This window comes from Thamnophis elegans, chromosome 13 (assembly GCF_009769535.1).
Source record: "Thamnophis elegans isolate rThaEle1 chromosome 13, rThaEle1.pri, whole genome shotgun sequence".
Taxonomy (NCBI): domain Eukaryota; kingdom Metazoa; phylum Chordata; class Lepidosauria; order Squamata; family Colubridae; genus Thamnophis; species Thamnophis elegans.
In genome coordinates this window covers 50,538,705-50,566,046 of record NC_045553.1, presented here as the reverse complement: position 1 = coordinate 50,566,046, position 27,342 = coordinate 50,538,705, and the positions used below count along the sequence as shown (strand labels likewise).

At 45.5% G+C, this 27,342-nt stretch overlaps 2 protein-coding genes across 3 annotated transcripts; both read left to right on the top strand.

Moving 5' to 3' along the window:
* Window positions 1-3,664, top strand: LOC116516848. Its single transcript, XM_032229481.1, has 4 exons — window positions 1-979; window positions 1,079-1,190; window positions 1,743-1,953; window positions 2,553-3,664. Exons 1-4 carry the CDS (start codon window positions 898-900, stop codon window positions 3,492-3,494), a joined length of 1,347 nt encoding a protein of 448 aa, XP_032085372.1. The 5' UTR covers window positions 1-897; the 3' UTR covers window positions 3,495-3,664.
* CEP164 (centrosomal protein 164) lies at window positions 3,654-27,342 on the top strand. Of its 2 annotated transcripts, none has more exons than XM_032229479.1 (21): window positions 3,654-4,038; window positions 8,796-8,875; window positions 10,405-10,611; window positions 11,811-11,924; window positions 13,025-13,241; window positions 13,837-13,914; window positions 14,635-14,766; window positions 15,397-15,519; window positions 17,718-17,861; window positions 18,167-18,250; window positions 18,716-18,784; window positions 19,352-19,530; window positions 19,856-19,988; window positions 20,771-20,838; window positions 20,988-21,192; window positions 21,670-21,777; window positions 22,245-22,359; window positions 23,170-23,523; window positions 24,634-24,700; window positions 25,236-25,358; window positions 27,169-27,342. In XM_032229479.1, the coding sequence occupies exons 1-21, from the start codon at window positions 3,745-3,747 to the stop codon at window positions 27,266-27,268; spliced, it is 2,994 nt and encodes a 997-aa protein (XP_032085370.1). In that variant the 5' UTR covers window positions 3,654-3,744; the 3' UTR covers window positions 27,269-27,342. The 2 variants fall into 2 exon arrangements, with proteins under 2 accessions (XP_032085370.1, XP_032085371.1); XM_032229480.1 differs by lacking the exon at window positions 11,811-11,924 and adding an exon at window positions 4,964-5,071.

Below are 27,342 nucleotides of genomic sequence, written 5' to 3'. Positions count from 1 at the left end.
GAACTGCATCCTCCTGGACACAAAGCGTTTGTGGCTGTGCTGCTTTTTCTCTTCATAGGGATGCCTTTGCTCACTAATTAACGTTTAAACAAACCTACAGAAATGGGGGGAAACAAAGAAGACTGCATCTTTTTAAAGGTGGAAAGTTTCAGGAGGGAAGACAGCAGTGTGACTCGGCTGACAAATGACTTCTCGATGTTCTCGATCCCTTCTAAAAATACATGGTGGAGGCAAGTGTGGGTCCAGCCTTCCTGAACCTCCAACCTTGCTTCTTCTCCCACTCCTTTCAGGGGAGCTCTTGCGAAAAGCTTGGAAAAGGCTTTTGAATGATGTCCACGCACTGCTTTTGCCTCCTAACCCCATTTTCACTTTCCTCTGTTCCACCCTGAGTTTCTGCGCAGCATTTGGGATCTGCAACACTTAATGGGCAGCTTCCAGGATCGCCCAGCTTCTCAAAGCCGAAAGGTCTGCAACGGGGACACGATATATTGCCCGCATTTGTAGCCCCACCTACCCATCCTTCGGCTCCCTAGGAAGCGGCAGCTGCCAGGGCCAGCGGGCATCGGGGCAAGGGCAGCGGCCGCCGCTGACCGACACACGATTTGGGGGGCGGGGGGAGCGTACATGAAATCCCCGCGACCCGAGGCCGCCTAGATCGGTAGCCCGTCTCGCCGACGTGAAAGGGCGGCAACGCGGGTTCCTCCATCCGGGCGGGCCGAGGGGCTTTCCACCCTCGTCGCCCGAACAACGCGGAGACGGCGCGCGCCGCGTCGCTAGGAGACGGCGCGGCGCCATGGCAACGGCCGCGTCGCTTTCCGGGGGCGGGAATTTTCCGTTGGGGCAGCGGGGCTCGCGGTCCCCCCGCTCGGCGGCGCCCCCCCCCCCGCCCCGCAGGCCATGGCCGGGCCCGCCCTGCGCATCGGCGACCAGCTCATCCTGGAGGAGGACTACGACGACAGCTACATCCCCAGCGAACGAGGTGGGCGGGGGGGGCGGGGGCGGGCGGGGGGCACGCGGGGTCCGCTCGGGCCAGCGGGGGCCCCGCGGGCCGGCTTCAACGGGCGCGTCTCTTCCGCAGAGATCCAGGAGTTCGCTCGCGTGGTGGGCATCGACCCCGAGCACGAGCCGGAGCTCATGTGGCTGGCCCGGGAGGGCATCGTGGCCCCGCTGCCCGCCGAGTGGAAGCCGTGGTAAGCTCTGTCCCGCTCCTGCTCCCGGGCGCGGTTCTGGCGGCCCCGAAGGTCCCGGGCGGAGGCGACGGTGCCGCTCAGCCTGGCTGGAGGTTCAGGGGCGAGGGGAGGCGAGGCGAGGCCGAGGGGCTCCGGAGAGACGGTGCTGATCGCCGTGTCAGCCGGTCCCGGGAAGCGCCAACAACGGCCAGCCCCCGCGGGCCGCCAAACCTCTTCCTGCCTGGGTAAGGATTACGACTCGGCCGGCGGTTTCGAGTGCAGTGGCGACGAACGCGGTTTCCGTCAAGTCCCATTGATGGCATAGTTTCTCGAAGCAAAAGAAAGCGCCTTGCATTCCTCTCGTTGGGAACTCCTGTGATGCCCTCTGGTTGTCCCAGAAAGGATGAAGCAGAGCGGGAGTCTGAGCAACACACACACACACACACACACACACACACACACACACACACACTATGCCTTGCCCTGCTTTCCTCTCTCCTGGAGGACCTCCAGTTCCTCCTGGGAAGGGAGGGTCTCCCTGATCAGTTCCTACTTGCTCTCTCTTGTCTGCAGCCAAGATATCACTGGTGATATCTATTACTTCAATTTTGCCAATGGCCAGTCGACCTGGGACCATCCGTGTGATGAGCGCTACCGCCAACTTGTGATCCAGGAAAGGGAAAAAATTCTGGAACATGGAGGTCTTAAAAAGAAAGAGAAAAAGAAGAAAAAGACAGAAAAGAAAAAGGATAAGAAAGAAAGGGACCCCTCGAGGCGCCCTCTGGTGAGTACTTGAATACCCATTTCTGCTATCACAATAGGGAAACAGATAAAATCGTTCTGGTTTCTCATTTTGTTCTTGTTCTTCATCTCCCTCCCTGTCTCCCCATGGGATAAAGGAACTGGGCTTTAAATACCCCTGACTAGCAGTAGTCAAGACTTTTCCACTTTCAGTTTTGTTTAATCCTTTCCCAGCTTGGCTGGAAAGGTTTCTTTTTTTAAAAAAAAATTAAGTAATAACTGAGGAGAACAATATGTTTTGTACAGCTTTTCAAACTATTCCAGAAACGTAGAGGCCGGTTCTAGCCTTGGCACTTGCTCTTCTTTCATAGGTGTTTCTTTCAGTCTCTGATGCTGAAGACTTGGCAGGAATAAATTAGCTGCCTTGAATCCCCCCCTCCCCCAAAAAACTATTGCAATTGTGTATGTTATTCAAGCAGCCGATCACCATATCCAAGCTGATATCAAAAGCCAACCATGATGGTGGGTTCCTCTGGCCAGCAAGAGCAAGAAATGCAGACTTGATTTTCCCTGCATGGCTCATGTAGAAAAAAAGTTAGCCTCTTTACAAAATCAGTAACCTGATGGTTTTTGCCTACTTAGGAGATGCAGTCAGAGCCAGGGATTCTTCTGTCAGCATCCTTTTATCGAGTATCATCTCCTATCCTGTATTCGGAGCATGGTAGTCCTGACCAAGAGCAACAGGGCAGCCTGGTAATACAGAATGACTCCCTCCTGAAAAACCCCAAGGGAAAGATTTCGGATGCCAGTGATTTGTCCAGGCTGCTATCAAGCCCTGCCCCAGGGAAACTACAGCCTCTTCTGCCAGAAAAATCAAATCGGACTCAACAGATCCTTGCAGATGTGGAGAAAATTCTTGGAAGAAATGCATCTTCCAGCAGGTCAGACGTTAATCATCAAGCACAACAAGATGCAAATACAGAAATCCGATGCGCAGCTGCTAGTGGTATTTTATCAGACTTGGAAGCTGAGGATGTAGATAGCATCCACCTCATAGAGCCTTTTTTCCAAATGCTGAAGAAACCCTCTCAAACGATAGCAGGTGCTATGACTGTGTTAGCCCTGGGGGGAGTCAAGGAGAAAAAGCTGTTCTTAGAGGGAGAAAAACAAGGTGAGGACCATGGGAAAGGCCATGCGGAGGGAGATGGACTAGTCGGGAAGGAAGACTTTTTGCATAGCGTTGAAAAGGAAAGGCAGCTTTCTCCCTCTGCTGCTGCTGCCTTCACATTGATCTCGTCTAGGACTTTGGAGGGACGAGGAGACATCCGTTATTTTCAAAATGAAATAGTAAGGCCTCTGGAGAGAATAAAGGAGAGCAGAAGGGGAAAAAAGAACCCTTCTGAACAATGCCAGGCCACAGAGTCCAGCCCATGGCAGATCGAGACTCTTGTTCCTCATTCTCAGCTGCTGCACGGTTCTGTGGAGCTTAGAGCCAAGACGGGAATTTCGGGGAGTGAAGTGTCATCGCCTACACCAGGTCAACTAACGGGGGGGGGGAAACCACGATTCAAAGATAGAATCTGACAGCGGTAATAGTATCAGTGTTGCTAGCAGCCTCTCTGACCACCTTGCCTCTCAGGTCTTAGGTGAAGTAGACAATTTGTCCTGGGACTTACAGAGCTCCTATGGATCTGAACATCCCACAAAGCACCTGCCTTCTCCCCAGAGACCGTTTTTGGAAGCCGTAAATAGCCAAGCGCAAAGCTCCCCAGACAATCAGTCAGCTAGTGAGTGCTATTCAGAGGACCAGAAGTTCTATCAACATGTCCTCCATATGGTGCAGCAGTCTAGGAGAACGGAATCCGGTGTAAATCCCAAGTCTCTCAAGTGTCAGAAGGGCTGCAGCCAATCGCCTGGTTCTGATCAGACTGTTCAGCCTGATATGGCTGGAGAAGGAGCTACAGAAATGGCAGCAGTAGAAGCAGCAACCCCTGAAGGAGAGAGATTGAAGCCCTGTGAAGGCCTCCTCCAAGACAACCAGGCAGGAGAACAGCTGGGGTCCAATCCGGTTTTGATGGAAGGAGCCTGCAGGGTTGGGCTTCCGAAAGTCGGAGGTGGAATTGAAGAGGTAGGCCGCTGGCATTTATCATCTATCTTTTCTCTGAGAAGACACACACACATACACACACACACACCCTGTAAAATATTGCATTATCTAGTTAGGCCAAGAATGGGTCAATGGTGTAAGATTCGGTAAGCCTAGAATCACTCGCTGGATTTGAAGCCCATCTTCCTACCTTGTGTCTCTCTTACTGACTGGCTCCTGAACTGGGAAAAGAGAATAGGAATATCCCCTATTGGACAGCTCTAGGAAAGGAAATGTTTATATTGTTAACTGGTTCAGAGATCATCTGGGCTTAAAAGTGAGCAGTAAAGTGTTTCAGTAATTCCAAAAGGACCCACTTAAGCTTGGGGAACAGCTGTTAAAATGGTAAAATTGTTTTAATGTACGCAGCTACAAAGTGATGCTTGTGGGGAAAAAGTCCTGTCCCTATTGCATACATAGTAAACGGTAAGCAACCAGAGAAAGGATCTCAGGATCCTTTTCGGTAGCTTGGGAAAAAGACTGATACATTATGACAGCTGAAAAATTACAATTAGAACACTGGGCAAGATTGGAGAGATGGTCAAGATAAAAGCTATATATTACTCTCTCGTAATATATAACGCTATAATAGTCCTGCTGCATTGGGTTAAAGGCAGCAATATTCCAACGCTTAGTTTCTCGCAATGCCCATCCAGATGTTCTCTAGATGTTCTCTTCCTCCTCTTTGGTCCAGGCTTTCCGAGAGTCTTGTGTCCTTGATTATGTGATATTGTGGCTGTCTCAACCAGTGCTCTTCACAGCTCCCTAAGAACAAATGAGAGAAGCTCTGTAGGACTAGCGTGTTGTCTTGAACAATTTCAAGGCACGTGATTGCAAGTTGGACTGGCTTTATGACTCCCTTTTGCATCTTAATGCACTCTTATTTTGATTGGTTTCTCTTTGGTAGCCCAGCAGCTGTGGAAAAAATACTTTGAAATCCAAAAATGAGGAGGAAAAAGAAGCTTGCTTGTCTCACTTGATATCCGATGTAACAGAGAAGAAAGAAGTCAGTGAGGTAGATTTTTTTTCATCAAACACATCTGATATATCTCTGAAGGGGACGTATTTTTGTTCGTAATGTATCCCAGAAGGATCTTTGAAAAAGACTTTCCTGGCATTGCCCCTGTGAGCATATGGGAAATCAGCTCCCAGGGGAAGGCAGGGGAAGGGTGAGGTGTTCCTGTAAAAGAAACAGGTCAAGAGTGCATTTAATGCCATGGGGGACAATTTCTAGCCCCGGGATGTCAAACCTATGGCACACGTGCCACGGGTGGCACGCGGAGCCATTTGTCAGGGCACGTGAGGTGTTGCCCTGTCAGCTGGCCAGCTGAGTTCAGCCTTTTTTAAAGCCCTTTTTCGCCCTCCCCAGGCTCCAGAGGCTCTAGAGGAGCCTGGGGAGGGCGAAAAGAGCCTCCCCGCCACGGAGGCCCTCCGGAGTGCAAAAGACCAGCCCTATGGGCAAACAGGACATTCAGGAACGGACTTCGGGGTCTCCGGGGGGGGGGCGGGGGGGCTGTTTTCGCCCTCCCCAGGCTCCTATAAAGCCTCTGGGGCCTGGGGGGGGGCAAAAAAAGCAAGGAAAAATAGGGGGGAGCCCCTCTCATGCGCACATGCGCACTGGGGGAGGGGGGAAGCACATTATATTATGGGTGCAGCATGCCCGCGCACGACCCCCCCCGCGCTCCCCTCCCCCACGGCACACAAACCAAAAAAGGTTCTCCATCGCTATTCTAGCTTTTCCTAAATGTGTTTTATGTGGTTCAACAACTATAATTATTGTGAAATGCAATAATTGCCTGGTTTCATGATGGGCCCTTTGTAGACCAGGTAACAGAATCCTAAAGTCACTGTGCTGCTTATCAGAAGATTTCCAAACTCAGTTCAAACTGCTTATCATTATCTTTAAAACTTTGAATGGTAGAGCACCAGGAAGCACCTTGACAGAACTGGATTAACCCATCCAGGCAAGTCATCAACACCCTAACCTGCATGGACGTTTGAACCAAGTTAATGAGGGTGATTAATAAAGTTAGAAGGAACCCTGAGCAACTGATCTGTTTGAAAAACCTTCCACCTTTTAAAATGCAGTTTCAGAACAGTATCTGTAAATCGAGGAGGTGGTATGTTTCCCTGAATACGCTCCAGTAGAGGATGAAAGCCATTGGGGTGGGAGGCTTTCACTTGGATTCCTTTCTTCTATGATTCTGTGCTCAAAGCCGCTTCTTTGCCGACTTGCCTTTTTATCTCAAGCCAAGCTCTGGTACCTTGATATTACATCTTTGAACTCAGGACTCATTGGTTCCTGAACAACCTATTCAGAAATGCAATCCTTCTAGAAAGTTGAAAGACCAAAAAGTTAAGTATAAAAAGTGGAAAGCGGGGGGGGGGGGGCGACGACATAACTAAGGCAGAGTATCAGCAAATAGCCCGAGCCTGTAAAGATGAAGTAAGTAAGGAAAGCTAAGGCTCACAATAAAGAAAAGCTTGCCACAAAAGTAAAAAAAGAACAAAAAAGCTTCTTCCAACATGTTAAAAAAAAGAAAAGGGTTAAGGAAACAATTGGTCCATTGCTGGGAGAAAGTGGCAAGAAGGTGACAAGCAACAGGGAGAAAGCAGAACTATTTAACTCATTTTTTTCATCTGTCTTTACACAAAGGGATAAAACAGTCCAACCTATCAAAAACAGCACCACAAAAATCAGATTAGGAACACAAATTGAAATAGGGAAGAAAATGGTAACCTGTCTACCCTGGATGAGTTCAAATCATCAGGATTGCACCGCAGGGTTCTGAAGGAACTGGCAGATGAGATCTCAGAACCACTGAACTACATCTTTCAGCGATCCTGGAGCACCGGGGAACTGCCAGAAGACTGGAAAAGAGCTGATGTGGTTCCCATCTTCAAAAAAGGGGAAAAATAGATCCAGGATACTATAGACCTATCAGCCTGGCCTCAATACCAGGAAAGATTCTGGAAAAGATAATCAAGCAACGAATTAGCAAACACCTAGAAGTAACAAAGTAATAGCCAAAAGCCAACATGGGTTTGTCAAAAACAGATCATGCCAGATTAATCATTGCATTTTTTGACAAAGTGACAAAATTAGTGGACCAGAGGAATGCCGTCGATATAGTTTACTTGGACTTCAGTAAGGCATTTGATAAGGTAGACCATAACCTACTTCTAGATGAAGTAGAAGAATGTGGGTTGGACAGCATCATCTACATGGAGGGAAGGATGCGGTGGAGTGCCTCAAGGCTCTGTTTTAGCCCCAGTACTCTTCAACATCTTCATCAATGATTTGGATGAGGGGATAAATGGGGATTCATCAAATTTGCAGATGACCCCAAGATGGCAGGAATAGCCAACACTCCAGAAGACAGGCTTAAGATACAGAAGGATCTTGACAAACTTGAACATTGGGCACTATCTAACAAAATGAAATTCAATGGTGAAAAGAGTAAGGTTCTACATTTAGGCAAGAAAAACGAAATGCACAGGTACAGTATAGGTGGTACCTTCCTCAATAGTAGTAACTGTGAGAGGGATCTTGGAGTCCTAGTGGACAACCATTTAAATATGAGCCAGCAGTGTGCAGCAGCTGCCAAAAAAGCCAACACAGTTCTAGGCTACATAAACAGAGAAATAGAATCAAGATCACATGAAGAGTTAATACCACTTTATATTGCCTTGGTAAGGCCACATTTAGAATACTGCATTCAGTTTTGGTCGCCACGATGTAGAAAAGATGTGGAGACTAGCTAGAGTGCAGAGAAGAGCAACAAAGATGATTAGGGGACTGGAGACTAAAACATATGAAGAACGGTTGCAGGAACTGGGTATGTCTAGTTTAATGAAAAGAAGGACTAGGGGAGACATGATAACAGTGTTCCGATATCTCAGGGGTTGCCACAAAGAAGAGGGAGTCAAACTATTCTCCAGGGCACCTGAGGGTAGAACAAGAAGCAATGGGTGGAAACTAATCAAGGAGAGAAGCAACTTAGAACTAAGGAGGAAATTTCCTGAGAGTTAGAACAATTAATCAGTGGAACAGCTTCCCTCCAGAAGTTGTGAATGTCCCAACACTGGAAGTCTTTAAGAAGATGTTGGATAGCCATTTGTCTGGAATGGTATAGGGTTTCCTGCCTAGGCAGGGGGTTGGACTAGAAGACCTCCAAGGTCCCTTCCAACTCTGCTATTGTATTAAATATTTTAAGTCACCTAGTGCCCATAATTTGTTTTCCTTTATGCTTTTTGACAACTTTGTGTTGGTTTTAGGTCATGTAGGAAGACTAATGGTCTAGGATAACCTTCCTTTTCCACACACATGCTTTTCTTGTGTTCTGTGGCCGTTGGTTTCCAGAATGTTATTCTAGAAAAAGTCCTGGACGTGGCTGAAATAACTCCAGCTTTGCCTGAAATACCAGCTTTGCCTGGAAGACAGGAGGGGATGAGGAAGAAATTCCAAGACTGCTCCACCTTGACTCTCTTGGGTATCGAGGGAGGGAAATTCAAATTGTGATATTGTTAGATATCCTCTAACAATAAAATGGAGCACACATAATTGTGTTAGGATGACTGTTTCTTGTTGGTTCCACAGTACTTAAAATCTTGCATCAGATCATGCTATCACAGTTAAATCTAGAAATCTCCTGTCCAGATTGAATCTGTGATATTCATCGCCTTTTCACTGAAATACAGGGTTGTGGCAAAGCTTCTACCTTTCCTTTCTCTTGCAGGACAAAAACTGGTTGGTGCAGGAAAAAAATGAGGACAGAGGCAGGTTGGAAGAGGAGCAAAGAAGTGTGGCAGAAGAGAGGTATTGAAGCCCAAATCCTTTGCACAAAGTATAGCTGTTGCACATCTGTTTCCCCTGACTTTCCCCTGTCGGGCTCGCTTCTTTTAATTCCACTCTCTCCCCACTCACTTCTCCCACCCTCCTTCAGGCAGCACTGCCTGCGAGGGGTCGGCTAAAAAGGATTGTCACTTGAAGCCAATTATTTGGCTGGTAGAGAGAGTTACCAGTGTTTCATAGGCTGGCCTGATGGATTTAAAGGCCAACAAAGGTCTTGGGCTACTGAAAGCCCCAAAACTGCTGAGGTCTCTAAGAGAATATGGTCTCTGAAAATAACAGCAGCTTCTGAAGCGCATTGGTTTTCACCAACACATTTAAGTGTAGAACAGAGACTGTAGCAATGCTGTGCATTAAAGCCAAATATGTATAAATAAAATTGAAATAATTATTGAAAATTTGCTCAAAAACATGCATTTTAAACATTTTTTAAAAAATTCTAATAAAACAGGTAGGTTCTTTCATCTTAACAAATAGATCGTACCGGGGACCAGAAGGAGCTGCTGAAAAGGCTTAATGCTTGAATCCCTGCATAACAAGCTGTGGTATCTATAGGAATAATTTTTTTAAATGAACTCAGTGAGTAGGATGAAGGGTGAAATTCTCTAGAAAAAAGTGGTATCTTGAGTGCCTTTTAGGGACTTAAGGGTAATAACCAAAGCTAGGAATTCCTCCCAGAATAATATTTTAGTATAAATGAAATACATCTTCTTTTGACTGCTGAATTCTATAGTAAATAAATACTCGAGACTAGTTTCAAAGGCATTATGTTTCTAAGATATATGTGTAAACTTTAAACAAGCCAGGAAAACAAAATAAACATATTTACAAAAAGGTGTTTGTATTGTACCGTGTTAGCCTTTTCCTCCCATAATGTTGGTATCCAGAATCTAAATGAATATGAAAAATTAAAACTATGCAAAATACTTTGCGTTTAAAGGTGTTCAGACCATTCATGGAATCTGATTATTGATATTAAGCAGTAAATCTCGTTATTTTGTAAGGAGCGTGTTCCAAGTATCTAGGGAAATTCCCTTCCGCAACACTGCCCCATGGATTTAGAAAAGAAAAGCCATTTTACATCGCTGCTACCTTAATGGGGAAGGTTACAGCCAAGTGTGCAGTTAGCAGCTGATAACAATTGATTAAATAGTGCTTTTTCAGTCCTTTGCATATTTTGATTCTCTGAGTCTCTTTCTGTTTGAGAAACTCATTGGCCGCAGATGTAAAGAAGTGATATTACTGCAAGTGATAAAAATATAAGGTGAAAGCTCATCAGACTAAAATGATTGTTCAGGCATCTTGCTGTGAGCTGGAAGCAACCTGAATATATCAAAATTGAATGAATTGGCATTTGCCTTACTAAGTGATAAAGAATTGTCCTAAGTAGGCTCCCCTTGGCTCATGGGTCATTTTTCTGCATCAGGTCTTTCTAAGCTTCTATATTTTACCCAGGTCCATTTCAAGTAATAATTTAGGGTTGTTTCTCTTAATAGCAGGCAGTTTGAGGCTGAAATTAACCCAATAAAGCCATGGAATGTCCAAACTGGGGGGTCACAGGAGGAAATAACCAACGTGGAAGAAACAAACATGTATTTGCTAGAAGAAAAACAGATACGTATTCAGAATCTGCAGGAAGAACTGCAACAGCGAGAGGAAGAAGAGACCCAGATGTTACGTCAGCAGAAAGAGTCTGCCCTCCCGTGAGTTTCTTTGCTCCTATACTATGGATACTTGGCTTTCCTCTCCACTCCCACCCCCCTCACTCCCCAATGAATGCCAGTAGTGCTCATCTTCTGTCACATAGATTAAGGGTGCAAGCCCAAGTCTTGGTGTTTTAAAATTGTTTCCTAGAAGGTGGCAAGGACTATTTGTTGTAACATTGAGATCCCAGATCCCAACAGAAAATGTCAAAGAAGCTATTTAATTAGAAACTTTTAGAAAAAGCTCATCCATTAAAAGAATAATTAACTGCCTTTATGTAACTTTATCTGTTTGATACAGACCACCGCTGTTTGACACTTGTCCTAGGCTACTCATGACTTGTGGATTGGATCGGTACTGATTTGTGTTCTGTGTAGGACTCTGATGTACATCAGCATTCAACTCTTGCGATGCCTGATGCTTTGGTTCAGTGATGAAATTCCAAAATTTTTCCCTACCGGTTCTGTGGCCGTGGCTTGGTTGGAGGGTCATGTGACCAACCCCCTCCCCTCCCAGCCACTCCTTGTCATGCCTGGCCTCAACGTATCTATAATTCTGTAAAAATGTTGTTCACCTTTTTTCGACTTTATTATCTGCATACTGTAGATGTCCTTTCATTGACCACTGAAAGGAGGAAGTGGAAATGGCTCAAACGCTTTGCCCAAAAGTGTGATAGGTTGTAAAATAGGCTTTTGGGGGGCTGCCACAAAGAAGGGAGGGGCAAAATATTTTCCAAAGCAGAAGGCAAAACAAGGATAGATGGAAACTGAACAAAGAGAGAAGCAACCTAAAACTAAGGAGAAACTTCCTGAGAGTGAGAACAATTAAACGCCTCTGATATCATCTTTTCTGCCTGCAAAAGAAACCCACATTGGACGGACACTGAGCTTTTCATCAGCACTACCTGGCATTGGACGGCAGCTTTGTTTGTTTGTTTATAAAATTTATTTGCTGCCCATCTCATTTCCAATGACATTTTTAATGGGCCTTTTTAGATGGTATTTGCTTTCTTATTCAACACACCTTCAGCAGAAAAATGTCCAACACACACATTGGCCATTTCCCCCATTATTTATTTATTTGTATTGGGATTCTGAAATAGCCAAAATGCTCTATTGTCTCTGAATTGAGGCGTGGGAGGAGTCACAACTGGGTATTAACATAGCCCATTAACATAGCCCATCTGCTTATCTGTTAGGTCACTGAAAACTGAGTTGGAGACGACTAGGCAGGAAGAAGAGATCAAAGTAGAACTTCAACAACTCCACACTGAGTTGCATTCTGAGATGGATGCAGGGAAGGAGAAGATCAGGTACCAGATTGCCTTAAAGTCTGCTTATTGTCCTCTTCGAGGGAAGATGCGATGACGATTGTAGAACTAGAGTCATCCTTAAGTCTAGATTAGCACTGCTGAAGTGTGCATTAGTTTGTAGTGTGTAGTTTGGAACATTTGTGGATGGGAAAGTCACTGTCTCATGAGTGAGAGTGCTGTTTACGTCAGATAAAGGCACTTGGACTTATGGGTAAGATAGGATTGATTTTGTAATTTCATCCCACTTAAGCAGCAAAATTCAATAATTACATATTTCTTTTAATTATACATATGGACATGTACTTCATGGCTTTATACTCTTTATACACTAAGGATTTTAGTGCCTTATGAAAGGCTGTCAGAGTTGGGGCCATACAGAGCTCCAGAAGGACGTTGCTCCATAGGCAAGAGCTGCAGCCAAGAACTCCAGATCCAGCAAGGCCAGACTCTTCAATAGAAGGGACCCAAAGCAGCATTCTCTGCTAGGTCTGGTAGGGCAAGCAGGAACAGTCCGGCAGTTCCACACACAACTTGGCTCTAGGCTAGGTAGACCTGAGCAGGTGATGACTTGGACCTTGAATTGCACCTGGCTGGCTGATAAAGAGTTGAGCAAAGCAGGCTGGTCACCTTCCACCGCCAGCTGCTAGTCGTCCTTGGTCTCTGGGCTTGCGTTCTGTGCACACCTTCCTCTACTAGTTGATGCTGGAGGTTTCTTGTGAAACTCAGCGGACAAATTGTGAGGCTCTCTCCTTGAAAATCTGTCCTCGTAGCTCATAGCTGTACATGTCTTGGTCCCAGAGGTCTGTTATAAAATCTCCTCCCCTCTACAGAAGCTACTGCTCTGCTGGCAGATCTCCCACCATCACCAAAAAGGAGAAAAATAACGAGAACTTTGACAACTTTGCATGCTATTTGCTGGCGACAGAATTCTAGGTTCTCTGCCCTTGAATTCCAATTTGGGGTTTCCTTGGCCATATGCCGGTGCAAACGGGGGCTTCTGGGGGCAAGGCATCCCAAGGAGTTTGGCTGGCTGCCTGCAAAGGCTCTCTGGAGAAAGCCTAGAGAAGTCTTCTTGCTATCTCTCGGTCACTTCCTTTCAGGCTGGCACAAGAAGCTGCATTGAACCAGCTGAAAGAGGAGCTAGAATCTTTTCAGCAACGGGAGAGAGAAAAGCTCAAAAAGCAGAAGTGCCTTTCTCTGGAAAGGATTAAAAAAGAGGCTGAATTGGCTGAGCAGGCTGAACAGATGGCGCTGGAGCAGGAGAAGCAGAGGGCCCTGGATGAACTGAGGGAGAAGCTGTGCAGAGAAAAGGAACTGGTGAGAAGGGGCTGGAAAATCAGAAGAAGCCCCCTGGGGCAAGATTGGAGCTGCCTGGCAACAGTGCTCCAATAGGATGTGTGGCCCCTGTGAAAACTGCCACATTACAGGGGTACCGGGTCTCAAAAGGGGGGATCATTCTTAGGAAATATGTCTGTAAGGAAATCAATTCATTGAACTGATACTCATTAGGGTCAAACTCCTTCAGAAAGTTTGGCGATGATAGAAAAGCAGTCTCTTACAGTATTAGAATGTTGGGTCATGATGGACAGAGACACGTTCAGGTGTTGACTTCAGGGATGAAGTTCTATCTAGTTCTGTCTTACTATTATTGCAAAAATAATTTGGCTGTCAGTGCAAAACCAGTTTCCCATCCCTGCTTTTAACCATGAAATGTTTGCCTAGCAAAGAAAATTAAGGAGATGTATTCTACAGGTAGATTAGGACACAAGTGGGGAAGAAATTTGGGGACCGCTGGTCATACAATACAACTGTAAAAATGTTTATGGCTATAGATCAGGGATATCTGCCAGTCTTCTAATTTGGAAGCTGTAAATGGATTTCTTTACAAGCGCTTTTCTTGATCCTTTGGCAGGCTCTGCAGGAGCTACAGGTGCAGCTGGCAGCAGATATCCAGCAACAAAAAACTGCAGCAGCAGAAGAGCACCAGAAGGTAAGACATCCATGTCAAAGGGATGGAGCAAGCCTTGTCATTGTTCTTGCAGCTGCATTGGGGTCTCCAGTTTTCATCCTGGTTTTACAAGCTGTAGAGGTGCCTCCTTTCTGCTCTCTGCCATGCAGAACCTCATCTGTGAATTTTTTAAACCTGTAGAAGAGTTTTGAGGCCCAGAGACCACTGACTGCTGTCCCTCAGATTTCCCTTATTTTATGGCTGTGTTTTGGGGGCTTTTTATTTTTATTTTTTTTGCTATCATATCTTATTTTCTGAGGTGCTGGCAACTGTACAAATCTCTTTCCACCATCCCTCCACCCTTAATTTGTACATTTACACTGTGTCTCTTATGTCTGCTTAGTATTAGGGCTGTCTGTCAGGAGGACTGTGGGATTCTTAGGATGGGAGAGGCAAAACACGGGGTGTTCTTGTCAAGCAGATCAATTCTTTTCTTTTAACCCCAATATCTCAAGATAGAAGAATATGGATTTCCCTGAGTATGGCCTTTATAGCCAGAAATTGCAAGGAAACATGCAGGGCCAATTGGAGACAGAGGGAGACCCTGTGCAAATTCTTTGTAAGTTCCTCATGCAGGCACAGAGGCTTATTTGTGACTTAAATACTTAATGAAGTATAGCTAGCTTGAGAAAAAAACAACTGGTCTTTCCCACCAGCTAGGAAAAAAGATCCCTGAAGGCTCCTGCTTTGTCTCCTGGCCAGGTTATTCTGACCCTCCGGATGGAAATAATGGAGGCTCAGAGAAAAGAGAAAGCAGAACTTCAGAAGGAGCTTGAGAGTGTGGAGCAAAACGTTCAGCAAAAGCGACATCAAGTAGCAGAGTATGAGCGAGAGGTAACGAGTAAACGCCACGCTTCTTACAACATGGTCTCTAAGTCTGCACTGACGGAGGAGGATCTGTTGCTTAGTCAGACTGTTATGCTCCCCTCTCAGTGCATTTATTTATTTATAAAATTTATTGACCACCCATCTTGCCACAGGGTAACTCTGGGAAGCTTACAGTCCTAAAAATGTATACATGTATTTAAAAAATAAACTAAAATCAAAATTAAATTCTAAGGACATGTGGGTAGGGCGGGGACAGAGCAGAGAGAGGTGGAATTGTTGTTACTCAATCAGTCTGGGAAATAAGAAATTAGGAATTGGGTCAAGCAACACCCCCAGCCCCACCCCAATTCCCTAGAGTATAGGAAGGGAAATATATCATGGTCAGATTTGTAAGATTGTGATGGCCAATTTCAATCAAGCGCCATTCTGAGCCTCCTGTAGAGCTCATGAGCAACTCAGTTGCTGAACGTGCACAACACATTAGACAACCTATGTCAGTACAAGGGTCCCAATAGGTCATGTATGATGTACTGTGCTATTCCTTGACTGCAGTTTTGGATCATTTTTTTGATGTCAGTGTGTGACGATGGTGGGAATAATAGAAGTTTAATCTGGATGCCTTTACCCCAACTGTAGCTCAGTGATCTTCTGAAAGAGAAGCGACAAGAGGTTGAGCGAGACCATGCTAGAGAGTTGGAAAAAATGCAGAAGATACACCAGGAGACTCTAGCTAGGATTCAGATGCAACATGAGGACAAGGTAAGGTTACTAATAAGTTGGATGCCCAACAAAAGTTCCAGTAAGTAGGCTTATAGCTGTTTTACTCACAGCATCCAAACAAGAGATAAAGCTAGCTTAAAAACATCTTTTATATATTTATCTGTCCGTCAGACTTTTATGCCACCGAATCATCATCATCATCATCTTCCTCCTCTTCTTCTTCTCTTCTTCTATCTATATCTATCTATCTATCTATCTATCTATCTATCTATCTATCTATCTATCTATCTATCTATCTATCCATATTTATTTATTTATTTATTTATTTATTTATTTATTTATTTATTTATTTATTTAATACTTATTTGTTTTTTATATTTGAAAAAGGCTGCATGTATGTATATATGTTCCAGTATAACTCTGCAGCGCCTCAAGAAATTTAAACCAGACTTGGTACACAGATGATTTACCCTCTGGAAACAAATACTCTGTGTGTGTGTGTGTGTGTGTGTGTGTGTGTGTGTGTGTGTGTGTTCCAGCATAACTCTGGAATGCCTGGCCCATTAAGGAGAGCAAGTGCGGCGTCCTAGAGCAGCCATTGTTTGTGATCTCAGTTCCTTCGCAGCTTCCTCTGGAAAGCCAGTCATGGCGTTCGCCCTCCAGTGGACTAATGGGGAAGCGCCTGATGGATTTGGGACAATGTGCCAGGAACGTAGACAGGGCAGGGAAGAGGAGCGCATGGGAGGGGGAAGGGAGAGGGCAGGTGTGATGGGCATGGGAGCAAGGGGAAGAAAGGCCCCTCTCAACGGCTCCCTGACAGAACAAACGCTTTGGGGCAAAGTGCTAGGATTGTATACAGGGTTGGAAAGAGGAGCACATGTGAGGGGAAAGGGAGAGGGCAGGGATGATGGGCATGGGAGTAGGAGGAAGAAAGGCACCTGTCAGACAACCATTTCAACATCTATAAATACCCGGGCAGCACTGGGACATCAGCTAGTTCTATATAATTCTCTTAGCTGTTAACAATAAGGACATCCAAAATAGCAATAGCAATAGCAGTAGACTTATATACCGCTTCATAGGGATTTCAGCCCTCTCTAAGCGGTTTACAGAGAGTCAGCATATTGCCCCCAACAATCTGGGTCCTCATTTTACCCACCTCGGAAGGATGGAAGGCTGAGTCAACCCTGAGCCGGTGAGATTTGAACCGCTGAACTGCTGATCTAGCAGTAGCCTGCAGTGCTGCATTTAACCACTGCGCCACCTTGGCTCTTATAATAATAAGTAAATAATATATGGTTAAGTAATAATAAAATACAGTATAAAACATCCACAGTAAATTTTGTTAATATCAACTGCGTGCAAAATAATAGATATCAGTCTAGTGGTTAAGGGACCAGGTTAGAAAGTGGGAAGCTTGAGTTCCGGTCGTCCCTTAGCCATGAAATCCAGATGGGTGGCTTTGGGCCAGTCCGTCTCTCTCAGCCCAGCCCACCTCACAGAGTTGATGTTTGGGGGAAATAGGAGGAGGAAGTTGTGTTGGGTATGTTCACTGCCTTGAGTTATTTATAAAAATAATAATGACAGAATACAAATACATGCATATCAGTTTTTCATATCTTTGTGACTGCCTACCTGGCGTACAAGACCTGGGCAGCATACAATTATGAAACCCTTAAAATAATAGTATTTAATAATATGCCAGAATTTGAAAAATTCATATTATTGTTAAAAGGGTAGAAGAGATGTTACATACTACAAATAATGTAGCCACTTCATTAAATCACCATTTCCCTGACACTCTCTAAGCCTATTGACACAGCCAAGTTTTAAGGGACTTTTGAAGGACATCCCCATAGGGAAAGTTAAAGAAAAGGAATTTACCTCTGAAGGGAGCTGCAACTGAAAATTACTTTAGTGTTTGGGGCTCAGCCCTCTGCATCTCCTTAGAAAGGGAAATCCCAGGCCGTTTTTCATTGGAAGAATCTATTGATTCGGGCTGGAGTAACCCTCCTGTCAGTCAGCACCAAGCTTATTTCTGGGTCTGTAGAGGTAGCTTTAGTGAAAGTAGGGACCATCCAGAAAAAGGCCCCTGCAAATTGCACCCTCTGCCCCTCCTGGGGTCTTCAGAGATGGCCCCAGGCACATCACTGCAACAATCCAAAGGGGTGGTGATGAAGTGTGAGTCGCTGTTTCCATCCCTTGTCTTGGGCCACGTCAACTCTTGTACCCGGCAGGAGAAGAAGCAGAAGGCCGAGCTGCTTGCAGGGCTGCAAGACGAGCTGGAGCACATGGAGCTGCTCCATAAGGCCCAGCAAGAGGCCTTGCGAAAGACACACACGGAGGAGCTGAAGGAGCTGCGCCAGAAGCGCCAGGAGCAGGTGGGGAAAATGGTGTGAGGGGGGGAGCCTGTGGAGGTCAGGATCTCATGGGGCTCAGCTGCCCATGAAAAGGACATTTCCAGTAGACCCTGGCAATGCTTCCTCAAGAGCTTGATGGTGCCTCTCTAGCTGTAACTCCCATCTCCTTGGACATCCCCTTGAATTTCCCATGTCTACAAGGGGAGGGTTCCCTTGTTCCTTTGGCACCTTAGTTCTTCTTCCTTCCTCATTCCTTGTGACGTGGCTGTCCTCATTGTCTGGGTCTTGGCAGAGAGGTCCCATCTCTTATGGCTTGCTTCCTACAGGAGAAGAAGGCCCAGGATGCAGAACTGGAGCTGGAGCTCCGAGCACAAGACGCCCAGACAAAAGCAGCTCAACTTCGTGCCCAGGTGAGCGCACGCACGCATAACTGTGTAACTCATCACACCAGATGGAGAACACTGCAACTTGGCCCTTCGGACTGTTAGTTAACGCATAACACAGATCTCCACGTGTATCTTTTGGGAGGAGTAGATGAGTCATTTCCGGAAAACTTCCATCTCATGAATGCCTTTTCCACTATTGTCTGTTGGCTTATCGGTTTCCCCTCTAGAGGAAGAACATTGGCACAGCTCTGGTGCAGAATTTCCTGCATGGAGCCTGAGCTGAAACTTGAGGAGCTCTTGATCATTCTAAGATTTTGCTCTGCTCCGTCTGATGTCCTGACTTGCCCAAGGGGCACTTCTGGCCTGTCAGTGCTCTGGAACATACACGGAGGGCTGGCAGCAAGTCCAGTTTCTTAGCCCCTGTAAATCGTTGTCCCGAGGGAGGGATTTTGTGGTCTTCAGCTTACTTAGATTCTCATTTGTGTGTAGGAGGAGGCCTGGAAGAAGAAAAGGCAGCAGGTCCTAGAAGAAGAGAAGCAGCTTGAAGAAGAAAGAAATGTATGCACTGGCAGCTCTCACAATGAGCTCTCTTTTCCCTTGGGATGACGTAAGGGAAGTCTTTGCAGTTGATGCAAATAGCAGGAGGGAGGGAAGCAGGAGACCAGTAGGCAGGAGCAGCATAGTTCCAGGTACAGGTTTCCGTCTTTTGGCTCTCAGCTGGTCCTCTTTAGCTGAGGGCTTCCTTAAGGCTGAGAAATTGGAGATCATATTGTAAGACTCCAACTAGCATTAGATTGTCTTCTCTGGTAGTAGCTTTCTAGTAGCTTGTAGGGAGGAAGTTTTGGCCAGAGAGGTAAATGGATTTTTGGCCTGGAGCACTTGGCATGCAACTCACACGATCTGGGGCCATTTCTCTAGACGTGAGTGGGAAGGCAGCTGTAGAATAGAAACAAGCTGGCAGGATGAGTTGCGCCTTTGTACTGCTACAGTCGAGTATCTGCTCATCTTTATCTATGGTCAAGGATGCACTAACCTTAGCCAAAAAACTTTACATATCAGTTGAATATTTAATGTTGCATCTGCTAGACTCTCCATCAACCCCCCTCCCCACTTTTTTTTCCCCAGGAAGCTGCTTTGGCAGCTCATTCCCGCCTTCAGGAGTCTCAAAAAGCACAGGAGAACCTTGAAGATACCTTGCAGCAGCTGCACAGTGCTCTAGTGGAGCTCCAGGATCAGAAAATGAAATTGGAGTCTCAGGTGGAATTGCTGCAGATACAGAGCCAACAGCTCGAGAGACATACCAGGTGAGATTTGTTCTTCACTAGGCAACCAGGAATGGACCAGGCGTTATGTGGTAATAAGCCATGTGACACATATGTATAGAGCTATGCCGGCAATTGGTGGAGAACGTTCTCAGGATCTAGGAAGAGTGGGAAGCTTCATGGCTCACTGACCTGGAGGTGTCCACTGGGCTTCAGGGCCATTTGCCATCATCCTTGAATTCAGCAGTGTTTCCCAACTTTCACTTTCCAAATGTCGAACAGGAATTGGCCACTTCCTGAAGGAGCGGGCCAGGAGTACAGAGGTAGATCCTGGGTGGCATCTGACATTCTTCCTTGTCACTTTCAGTGAGTTGGAAGAGACCGTCAGGACCAAGCAAGAGCTGCTAAAGAAACTGGATAAAGAATGGAGTGAAGCAACTTCTCCAAGGGAAAAGGAAAAAGCGCTCCGAGTGGAAGACCTACAAGGGGATGGTCCAGAGGTCAGTGGAAGCAGGGTCAGAGAGGAAGGGGAATAAAAGGGACTTTCAGTGGGGCAGATCAGCCTGGACTTTACAGTGAGAATGTAGCTAAAGAAAAGCAATATATATAAATAGCGTAGCATGTTTTTCAAATAGTTTTTTGGCAGCATTCTTATTAAATGCCTTCAATGTGCATGGATTTTTACAATTCTGCCTATAAAAGGACACAGCCAACCTTGAATGGAGGTTGAAGAATGGGAAAGATGCCACACTAACCTGAGATGAGACTCCCACAGCCACTTCCTCCACCATCTTGAAATTGGGGGGGGGGGCAGAGGATGTTCAAATATGCCTTGAACTGCTGGGTATTACTTAAGAAAATGGACTTCAGGGGCTGGAGAAGAGAGTCTGGGGAGGCTGAAATTTGAGAAAGGCCTGGTGTGCAGGGGCTGGGCTACCTGAAAAAGCTCACTTTATTAAAAAATGTGTGGGATTCCCCCTTGGCACTTTGGTGTTGGAATGTGAAAAGCCACCCTCTGCTGCTGAGAAGGGAGGCCTTGGCTGCTACCATCCAGAAGAAACATATCAGTGCCTGATTCCATACGGATCAGATATTCCAGGTGTAGATATTAGCAGGAGGAAGATCCTGTGGCTCAGAAGAGATGGGAAATAATATTACCTACCTAATATTCCACTGCTTTGATTTAAGCTCCCTCAATTAATGAACCACACTTTCTATTGGTTCTTGATGTTTCCGCTTCATTTGCTTGTTACTTAACTTTAAAAATGGTTTCATCCTAAAGCCTTCCTTCAGAGAAATGACATCTGAAATACCAAGAAGCAATGAAGAAAACAGCCTTCTCCTGAACCAGTAAGTGAAAAAAAGTTATTGGCACCCAGAACTAACCACACGGGTGGTGTGACTCTATAGTCTTTGGCAGCTGTTAGGGACAGGACAGAGGGGAGCGGCTACCTGGCCTCTTTATAACTCAGATTTTTTCCCCCTTCCTGCTCTCCCAGAGTACGGCACTACATTTCCTCGGAGGGAGCTTCCCTGAAGACAGCGAAGGAATTCTTGGTGTGCCAGACTCGTTCCATGAGAAAAAGGCGAACAGCCTTGAGAGCAGCAAAGCAGCATTGGTATGGTGGTCTACAGGGAACGCCCGCAGTGCAAGATTCAGGCCATTCTCAGGTGTTAGAGGGAGTGCGCAGGAACCTGGAAGAGGTGAGTGGCGAGCTAGACAAAGCAAGGCAGTGCTTGAAACCATCAGCCCGGGCTGAACTTTACAACAACTTGTCCAGGCGGTACTAACTTGTTTTGGTGCCTTGAGAAAGAGGGGGAAGCGGGAGAGCAGTAGAAAGCTTCCTTTGGGATTGAGAATACCAACCTGGCTTGCTTTGGATTGCGCCTTACTGCAGTTTGGCAGCGGGAGAAGTGGCCGTGCAGGGAGGAAGGGTTGCCCCTTCTGCCTTTGTAATGAGTCGCCCTGTGAGCCACTTCCAGGGGAAGGATTGAGCAGCGGGGCCCCTCCTCTCCTGCAACACTTGCATCCCTGCAAGCAGCAGCTCACAGATGAGGACGCACCGTTGTTAAGAGGACTTTAAAGTCGGATAACAATGGCATCAACATTTACTTTGGTTCTAATGAACGTTCCTCGTTTATTGGCCTGTGTTACCGCAGTGTGACTTTCTTTCTCCCTAGGAAGGGAGGCAGCTAGATGAAATGAAATCTGCCATGCGGAAAGGGCAGGAACTGCTGAAGAAGAAAGAAGAGAGGCTCAGCCAGCTGGAATCCTCTCTTCTGGAAGAGGTAGCTCTGTCGGAGCCAGTAAGGAAGCATCCCAAGCCTCCCGCAGTGCCATTGCAGCTGCCCATCCTTCTGGGGAGGAGTAGCGGGAAGGAGCCTCTGAATTGCCAGAACCACTTTTGCCTCTCTTATTTACCTACACCCCAGGGTGTAGGGAGGCCCCACTTTAGTTGTTACTGTCATGTAATCATCCACGGCATCGACCTGTCATTTTGCCTCTTCAAAACTGATTGAGATCTATCCATGGGATGAGCTTTTAGACGATGGGGCTGAACAAGGAGGCTTGGGGGCTTCAGTCACTGGCTCTGCCAGTAACCCGCATCATGCTAGTTGTGAACACTTGGCTCAACTGCTGGTTTTGGCCAAGCCAAAGATGGCCTGGCCCTCCCTGGTGACAAGTGGTTGCTTTTTTTTTTTTATTCTGAGTTATTGAGTCACATCAGCAAGTAAAACCCTTTCTTCTTCACTAGTTTTCTGACGAAGATACAATCAAGGGAGTGGCCTGCAAGAAAATGGTGACTTTTGACCTCAGTGACTCTGAAGACACAAGTAGCCTTATGAGTGCTGATCGGTCTCTTCACAAAAGTAAGTGTTTGGATGAATGCTGGGACCAGCATCCTATAACCTACAATCTGCGAGTTTACACTCATTTTGGGGAACCTGGTGGATACCTTTCCATTCCCATTGAAGCACCGCTAGTCTGTAGCTGCTGAGAATTCTGGCCACATATTTGGGAAGCTGGAGAATGGTGGTCTGGGACACACTGTACCCAGTTCCACTTTCCCTACTTGCCAAAAAGATGTGGCATGTGTCAGGATTTGTGTTTCCTCACACACGTGTTGCTGTAGAATCAATTTCTAAACTTTCACGCCTCCCTTTTCTCCCATCTTAATATATATTCCTCCCTTAAAAATCCAAAATGAACACAAATGAACCATGAAAACAATACACTGAAACTTTGGTGGATCTATCGTAACAGTAGGCCAGCTGAAAGGCTATTTTCATCGCTCCCTGGATCTCTCTCCACCTCCCTAACCTTAACTGGGAAACCCCAGAAGCCATAGAAGCCCAGTCATTTATCTGTCATCTCCCGCACAGATTTGCAGAAGAAACTCCCCCCAACAGCCTTGTTTTCCCTTGATGAATTTGATGAGGTCTTTTCTCCTCTAGTTCTCTGCAGTGGATGAAGAGCTGGATTAAATTGGTCCGACTTTGATCTTCTAGAAAGCTACTGCCCCCTCTCTGCTTCCCCTCCCCTCCCCAAATACAGGAGGCTTTCAGTTCTGAATTGTGGCTGTGTTTTAGTTTTCTGGGTTCAGAGCTTTACTATCTCTGGATTTTTTGTCAAGTAAATAATCAATAGTTCTTTCCCTCCCCCCCCCCTCCTTTTCACAGCAGCTGACCTGAAACCGGATGTAGAGTTTTCTCCCTTTGACAAGATCCAGTATTTGACTGAGTCACTGCAACGCATCACCAGTGACCTGAACTGTGTCCTTCGCCTCCTGAGTACCTTCAGCAGCCAGCAGACTCTCTCCGCTTCCACCCAAGGCCAGTCACTGGCTCCACTGGCCGGGGATGGAATTCCTCTGGCTGCTTATACCTCCCTGGCACGTGCCTATTCGGCCACATCGTTCGCACCTTCCCCCGGACTTCAGTCTGTCTGGTGCAATTCCAGTCCCGGTTCTGCCACTGTGAGCAGACAGTCTGTGGACAATATGTTGATGGAGAAATGGCGCAAGTATTTCCCAGGTAAGAATGGATTCTTGAGCGGTTCCACTCTTTTGTCCCAAAGCCCAATCTGGCATTGAATCGCTGAGTTTACGTATTTGTTTTGGGGAAAGAGCTTTGATGCCAATTCATAAGAGCTTGTTTTTTCTCCCTTCTTTCTCCCTTTCCCTCACCAAAGATGAGGCTTGATTGGTAGATTCCAGAAATAGGATTGGATTATTGAGAGTTGGCATGATGCCACAATTTGCAGCTGTGCTAGGAGCTGTTTGAGTGTTTGAGACTTCCTTTCAAAGCGGGTGCCTGAGGTTTTCTCCTTTGGGTGTTTCTGTTTTCTATCCCAAGAGCATTCTAAGCATTTTGTAAAAATTGTGTTCCCAGTAGTAGCTTTTATTTGGAGTCTAGTACACGGCGAATTTTCTTTACAGTTGTTTCGTCACCTTTGCTTTTAAGCACAAATGGGGTATGAGCAGAAATAAAATCATCTTCAAGAACTGACTTGGGATCTACAAGTGAGAGGCATTTAAGATTCAATTATCTTTGGTCCATGGTGTAGAATCCTTTACTTCAAAAGGTGTGCAAAGCAACAAGCTCACAGCCGTTGATGCTCTTATTTAGTACAGATTTGGTTGCCTGGTTGAACTTGTGATAGCAATGATTCCCCCTCTAAGAAAAAGCTGAGAATTTATTTAAATGTAAAGTGTGTTCTATTTATTCATTAGTCAGCAATCCATTTACTTTCCTGATCAATGACTGATCTAACTTTAAAGTTAAGAACTGAGTGGAGCTATATGATGCAATAGTAGTAAAGAAAACATTTTAGTTATTGAAAAGATATTTCCTAAAAAGGACTCTTCGAAGAACATTCAATGTCTGAACCAAAATTAATTTGGTTTTTGTCCATCTTTTGTCCAACATGGAGTTTGGGGATGGAAGCATCTAAACAAATCCACCCAGCTTTTGGAGACTAGATTTGGAATAAGTAATACGATTTATTAGAAATGTTTAGAAAAATACAAAGCTCTTGGAATGGATTGATGTCTGAATGAAAAATATGACTTGCCTTTAGTCTCTGTATGGTTCTAATAATGGAAAGCTCTTTGTTATTTTGTAAATGTAGTCTTTTCTGTTCAGGGAAGTTTCCATTGCCCTGTGGGGGGCTCGGTGCTCAAGATGACAAGCTGGACTCCTTCATAACTGGGTAAGGAACCTTCTAACATCCAAGCTGATATGTCAGATGAGATCATTGTGTCTTGCCTTACATCATTGACTATGTCAGCTAGCACAAAACAAAATCTCTCTCCTGGAGTGTGTTTTAGAGTAGCCATTTTGCAATTTGTTGCAGTTCTCTTCCTCCAGCTCAGGAGAGAGAAGGGATGTCCTCCCCAGAACTGAGAAAGCCAGCAAGATATTCTGTAGAGCAGGGGTGTCAAGCCTGTGGCCGGTGGGCCGGATGCATTGCACGCAGGCCACACCTACCCCAGCTCCGCAAAGGCAAAAAAGGTCACCATACATCACGTGACACGATTCAGTTTGACACCCGTGTTCTAGAGAGAATTAAGACTGTTCTGGCATCAACAGTGCTCTCAGAAGAGCAAAAAACCTCCCCACAGGGCTCCTGGGGTCTCTTTGGTCTTCACCTGACCTGATTAAGGTTGTTGCCTGAATACAACCAATTTGTCTGCCACTTGACCTCTTTTCGTGGTTGATTCTCCCCACCTCCTGCTTCCCAACAGCGAGCAAGTCTGCCTGTTCCAGCACCCTCATTTTCAGGGCTCCAAGGCTGAGAAGCCAAACATCCAGCGCATGATTGATGCCAATAAGAAATGGCTGGAGAGTTTCAAGCATGATTGCAAAAGGTATCCTTTTGTCCTGTCTAAGCCCGGTAGCTGCTAACTGATATCCCCCATTGCAGCCAGTTCCCAAAAAGGTGTCGAGATTGAGAGACACTGAAAATAATAAGCTGTGTCTATAGTGGCCAAGTGCTATAAAATTAATCTGCATTACAGTTTGTATCCATGGGGGCAGGAGAGGAGTTTAGAACCCAGCAGCTGTGGGCTTGGCCTGGCAGGTAGATTGTTTCTTGCCCTCATTTTCAATCAGATTTGCTCATCAGGTTTTTCATTAAGTTGTAGAAAACAAAGCTGTGCATCCTTCCTTTCTCTCACAGTCCTATAGTTACCCTTTTTCCCTCAAAAAAGAGGCTGAAAATCTGGGTGCATCTTATACACTGAATACAGCATTTTTTGCCTCCCTAAACCACGCCCCCTTACCCAAATGGCCGTGCATAGCTCTTAGGAGGCTTTCAGAGAGCTCCTGGGCGCTGGGCAGGGCAGAAATGAGCAAAAGGGCTGTTGTTTTGCTCAATTTTGCCCACCCCCCAGCCGCAAGAAGCAGTCTATAAGCCTCCTAAAAGCTATCCATCCCTTTTTAAATAAAAAATGGGCCCGTTGTCATGAAAATGGGCCATTTTTGCTCATTTTTGCCCCCCCTCCCCCCAGGAGCACTCTACAAGCCTCCTAAAGGCTATTTATGCCTTTTTTTATATAAAAAGGGCCATTTTTGGGAACTTTGTAGAGTGCAAAAACTTTTTAAATTTGCCTCTTCAAAACCTTGGTGCGTTTTATGCTTTGGTGTGTCTTATAACCCCAAAAATATGGTATGTGAAAAAATAAGCACACCCCACTGAAAGTTTTAACTTTTTCAACATAGTTCAACCTGTAGATATTTGAACTTCAATATTGATAAAAGAAGATCTAATATACATGCATCAATTACATTTTTTCATCCACTGTGTAATTTAAATAAACATAATTGCAAATTTCCCATGTGCAAAAGTAAGTACACCTTTTTTTTTTAGATATGTGGACTTTATCAATACATTACCTTGCCTACAGCAATATGTAAACGTAAAGGTGATGTAGTTGAACAAAGAAACAATGAAAATTTGACTTTGCAGTCAGTTATTCATCCAAAAATTAAGAGGTTTCCTTCAGTGGAAATGGCAAGTGCATCCTTGGCTCCAACGGTGGGCATTCCTCCACTGGGCAGAAAGAACCCCAAGCAGGCTGCCTACCAGTCCCTGGCTTTGTCTAGGAGGTGTTTTTCTTCACATCTCCATACAGAATTTGCTTACTTGTGTGATGATTTAGGGGTTTCATGCCATGCAGAGCTTGCTTTAAATCACTTACAGCATTTCAGTTGGATCTGGACTTTGACTTAGCCATTCCAGAACTCTCAACCTCTAGGTTTTTTGGGGTGTGGGGTGTGTTTGGCCATGCTGGTTTCCTAATAGGGCAGATAGCGTGGGTGGGAGGACTCTATTCTACATTCCTTTGTAGATCATAGTTCTCTCGGAGTTTCTCCTGAATTGTAAGGAGAGATTTGCTTCTGAATGATTTACTGGACTTTTTGTTCGGTTCAGGTAAATCCTGATTTTTTGGGCAGAATCAGATTAATCCTGATTCTATTAATCTTCCCAATTAAACGTATCTCTCCAACTCGGTCTGTGACCAGCTGCATGGCAATAGAAAGCCCAGTTTTTTTTAAAAAAAAAAATCCTTTCAAAGGGATTCCAGGTCTGGCTGTGGCCACTGTGCTTCCACCCATTTGTGCCTTTCTAGTTTTTGTTGCCATGTTCTTATGCTTTTCCTTCACACAAGTTGCCAGCCCTTTCTTGCCGAGTCCTTCGCATTACTCCAGCAGTGGCTCCGGTTTGGTTCAGCTTGGGTTGGATGAGAACAATCAGATCAAGATCTACCACTTCTAGATGGACAAAAATCCTGCTTGTCTGCAAAAAGTTTACCTACCTGTCTAACAACAATATATATTATTATCTCTGTA

Excerpts from the sequence above, each read along its gene's own strand:
- CEP164 (XM_032229479.1), top strand. The coding sequence starts at position 3,745 with ATGGTGCAGCAGTCTAGGAGAACGGAATCCGGTGTAAATCCCAAGTCT. Across the intron at positions 21,778-22,244 it reads AATCCTCTCTTCTGGAAGAG|TTTTCTGACGAAGATACAAT; the intron begins GTAGCTCTGTCG and ends CTTCTTCACTAG. Across the intron at positions 22,360-23,169 it reads TGATCGGTCTCTTCACAAAA|CAGCTGACCTGAAACCGGAT; the intron begins GTAAGTGTTTGG and ends TCCTTTTCACAG.
- LOC116516848 (XM_032229481.1), top strand. The coding sequence starts at position 898 with ATGGCCGGGCCCGCCCTGCGCATCGGCGACCAGCTCATCCTGGAGGAG. Across the intron at positions 980-1,078 it reads CTACATCCCCAGCGAACGAG|AGATCCAGGAGTTCGCTCGC; the intron begins GTGGGCGGGGGG and ends TCTCTTCCGCAG. Across the intron at positions 1,954-2,552 it reads ACCCCTCGAGGCGCCCTCTG|GAGATGCAGTCAGAGCCAGG; the intron begins GTGAGTACTTGA and ends TTGCCTACTTAG.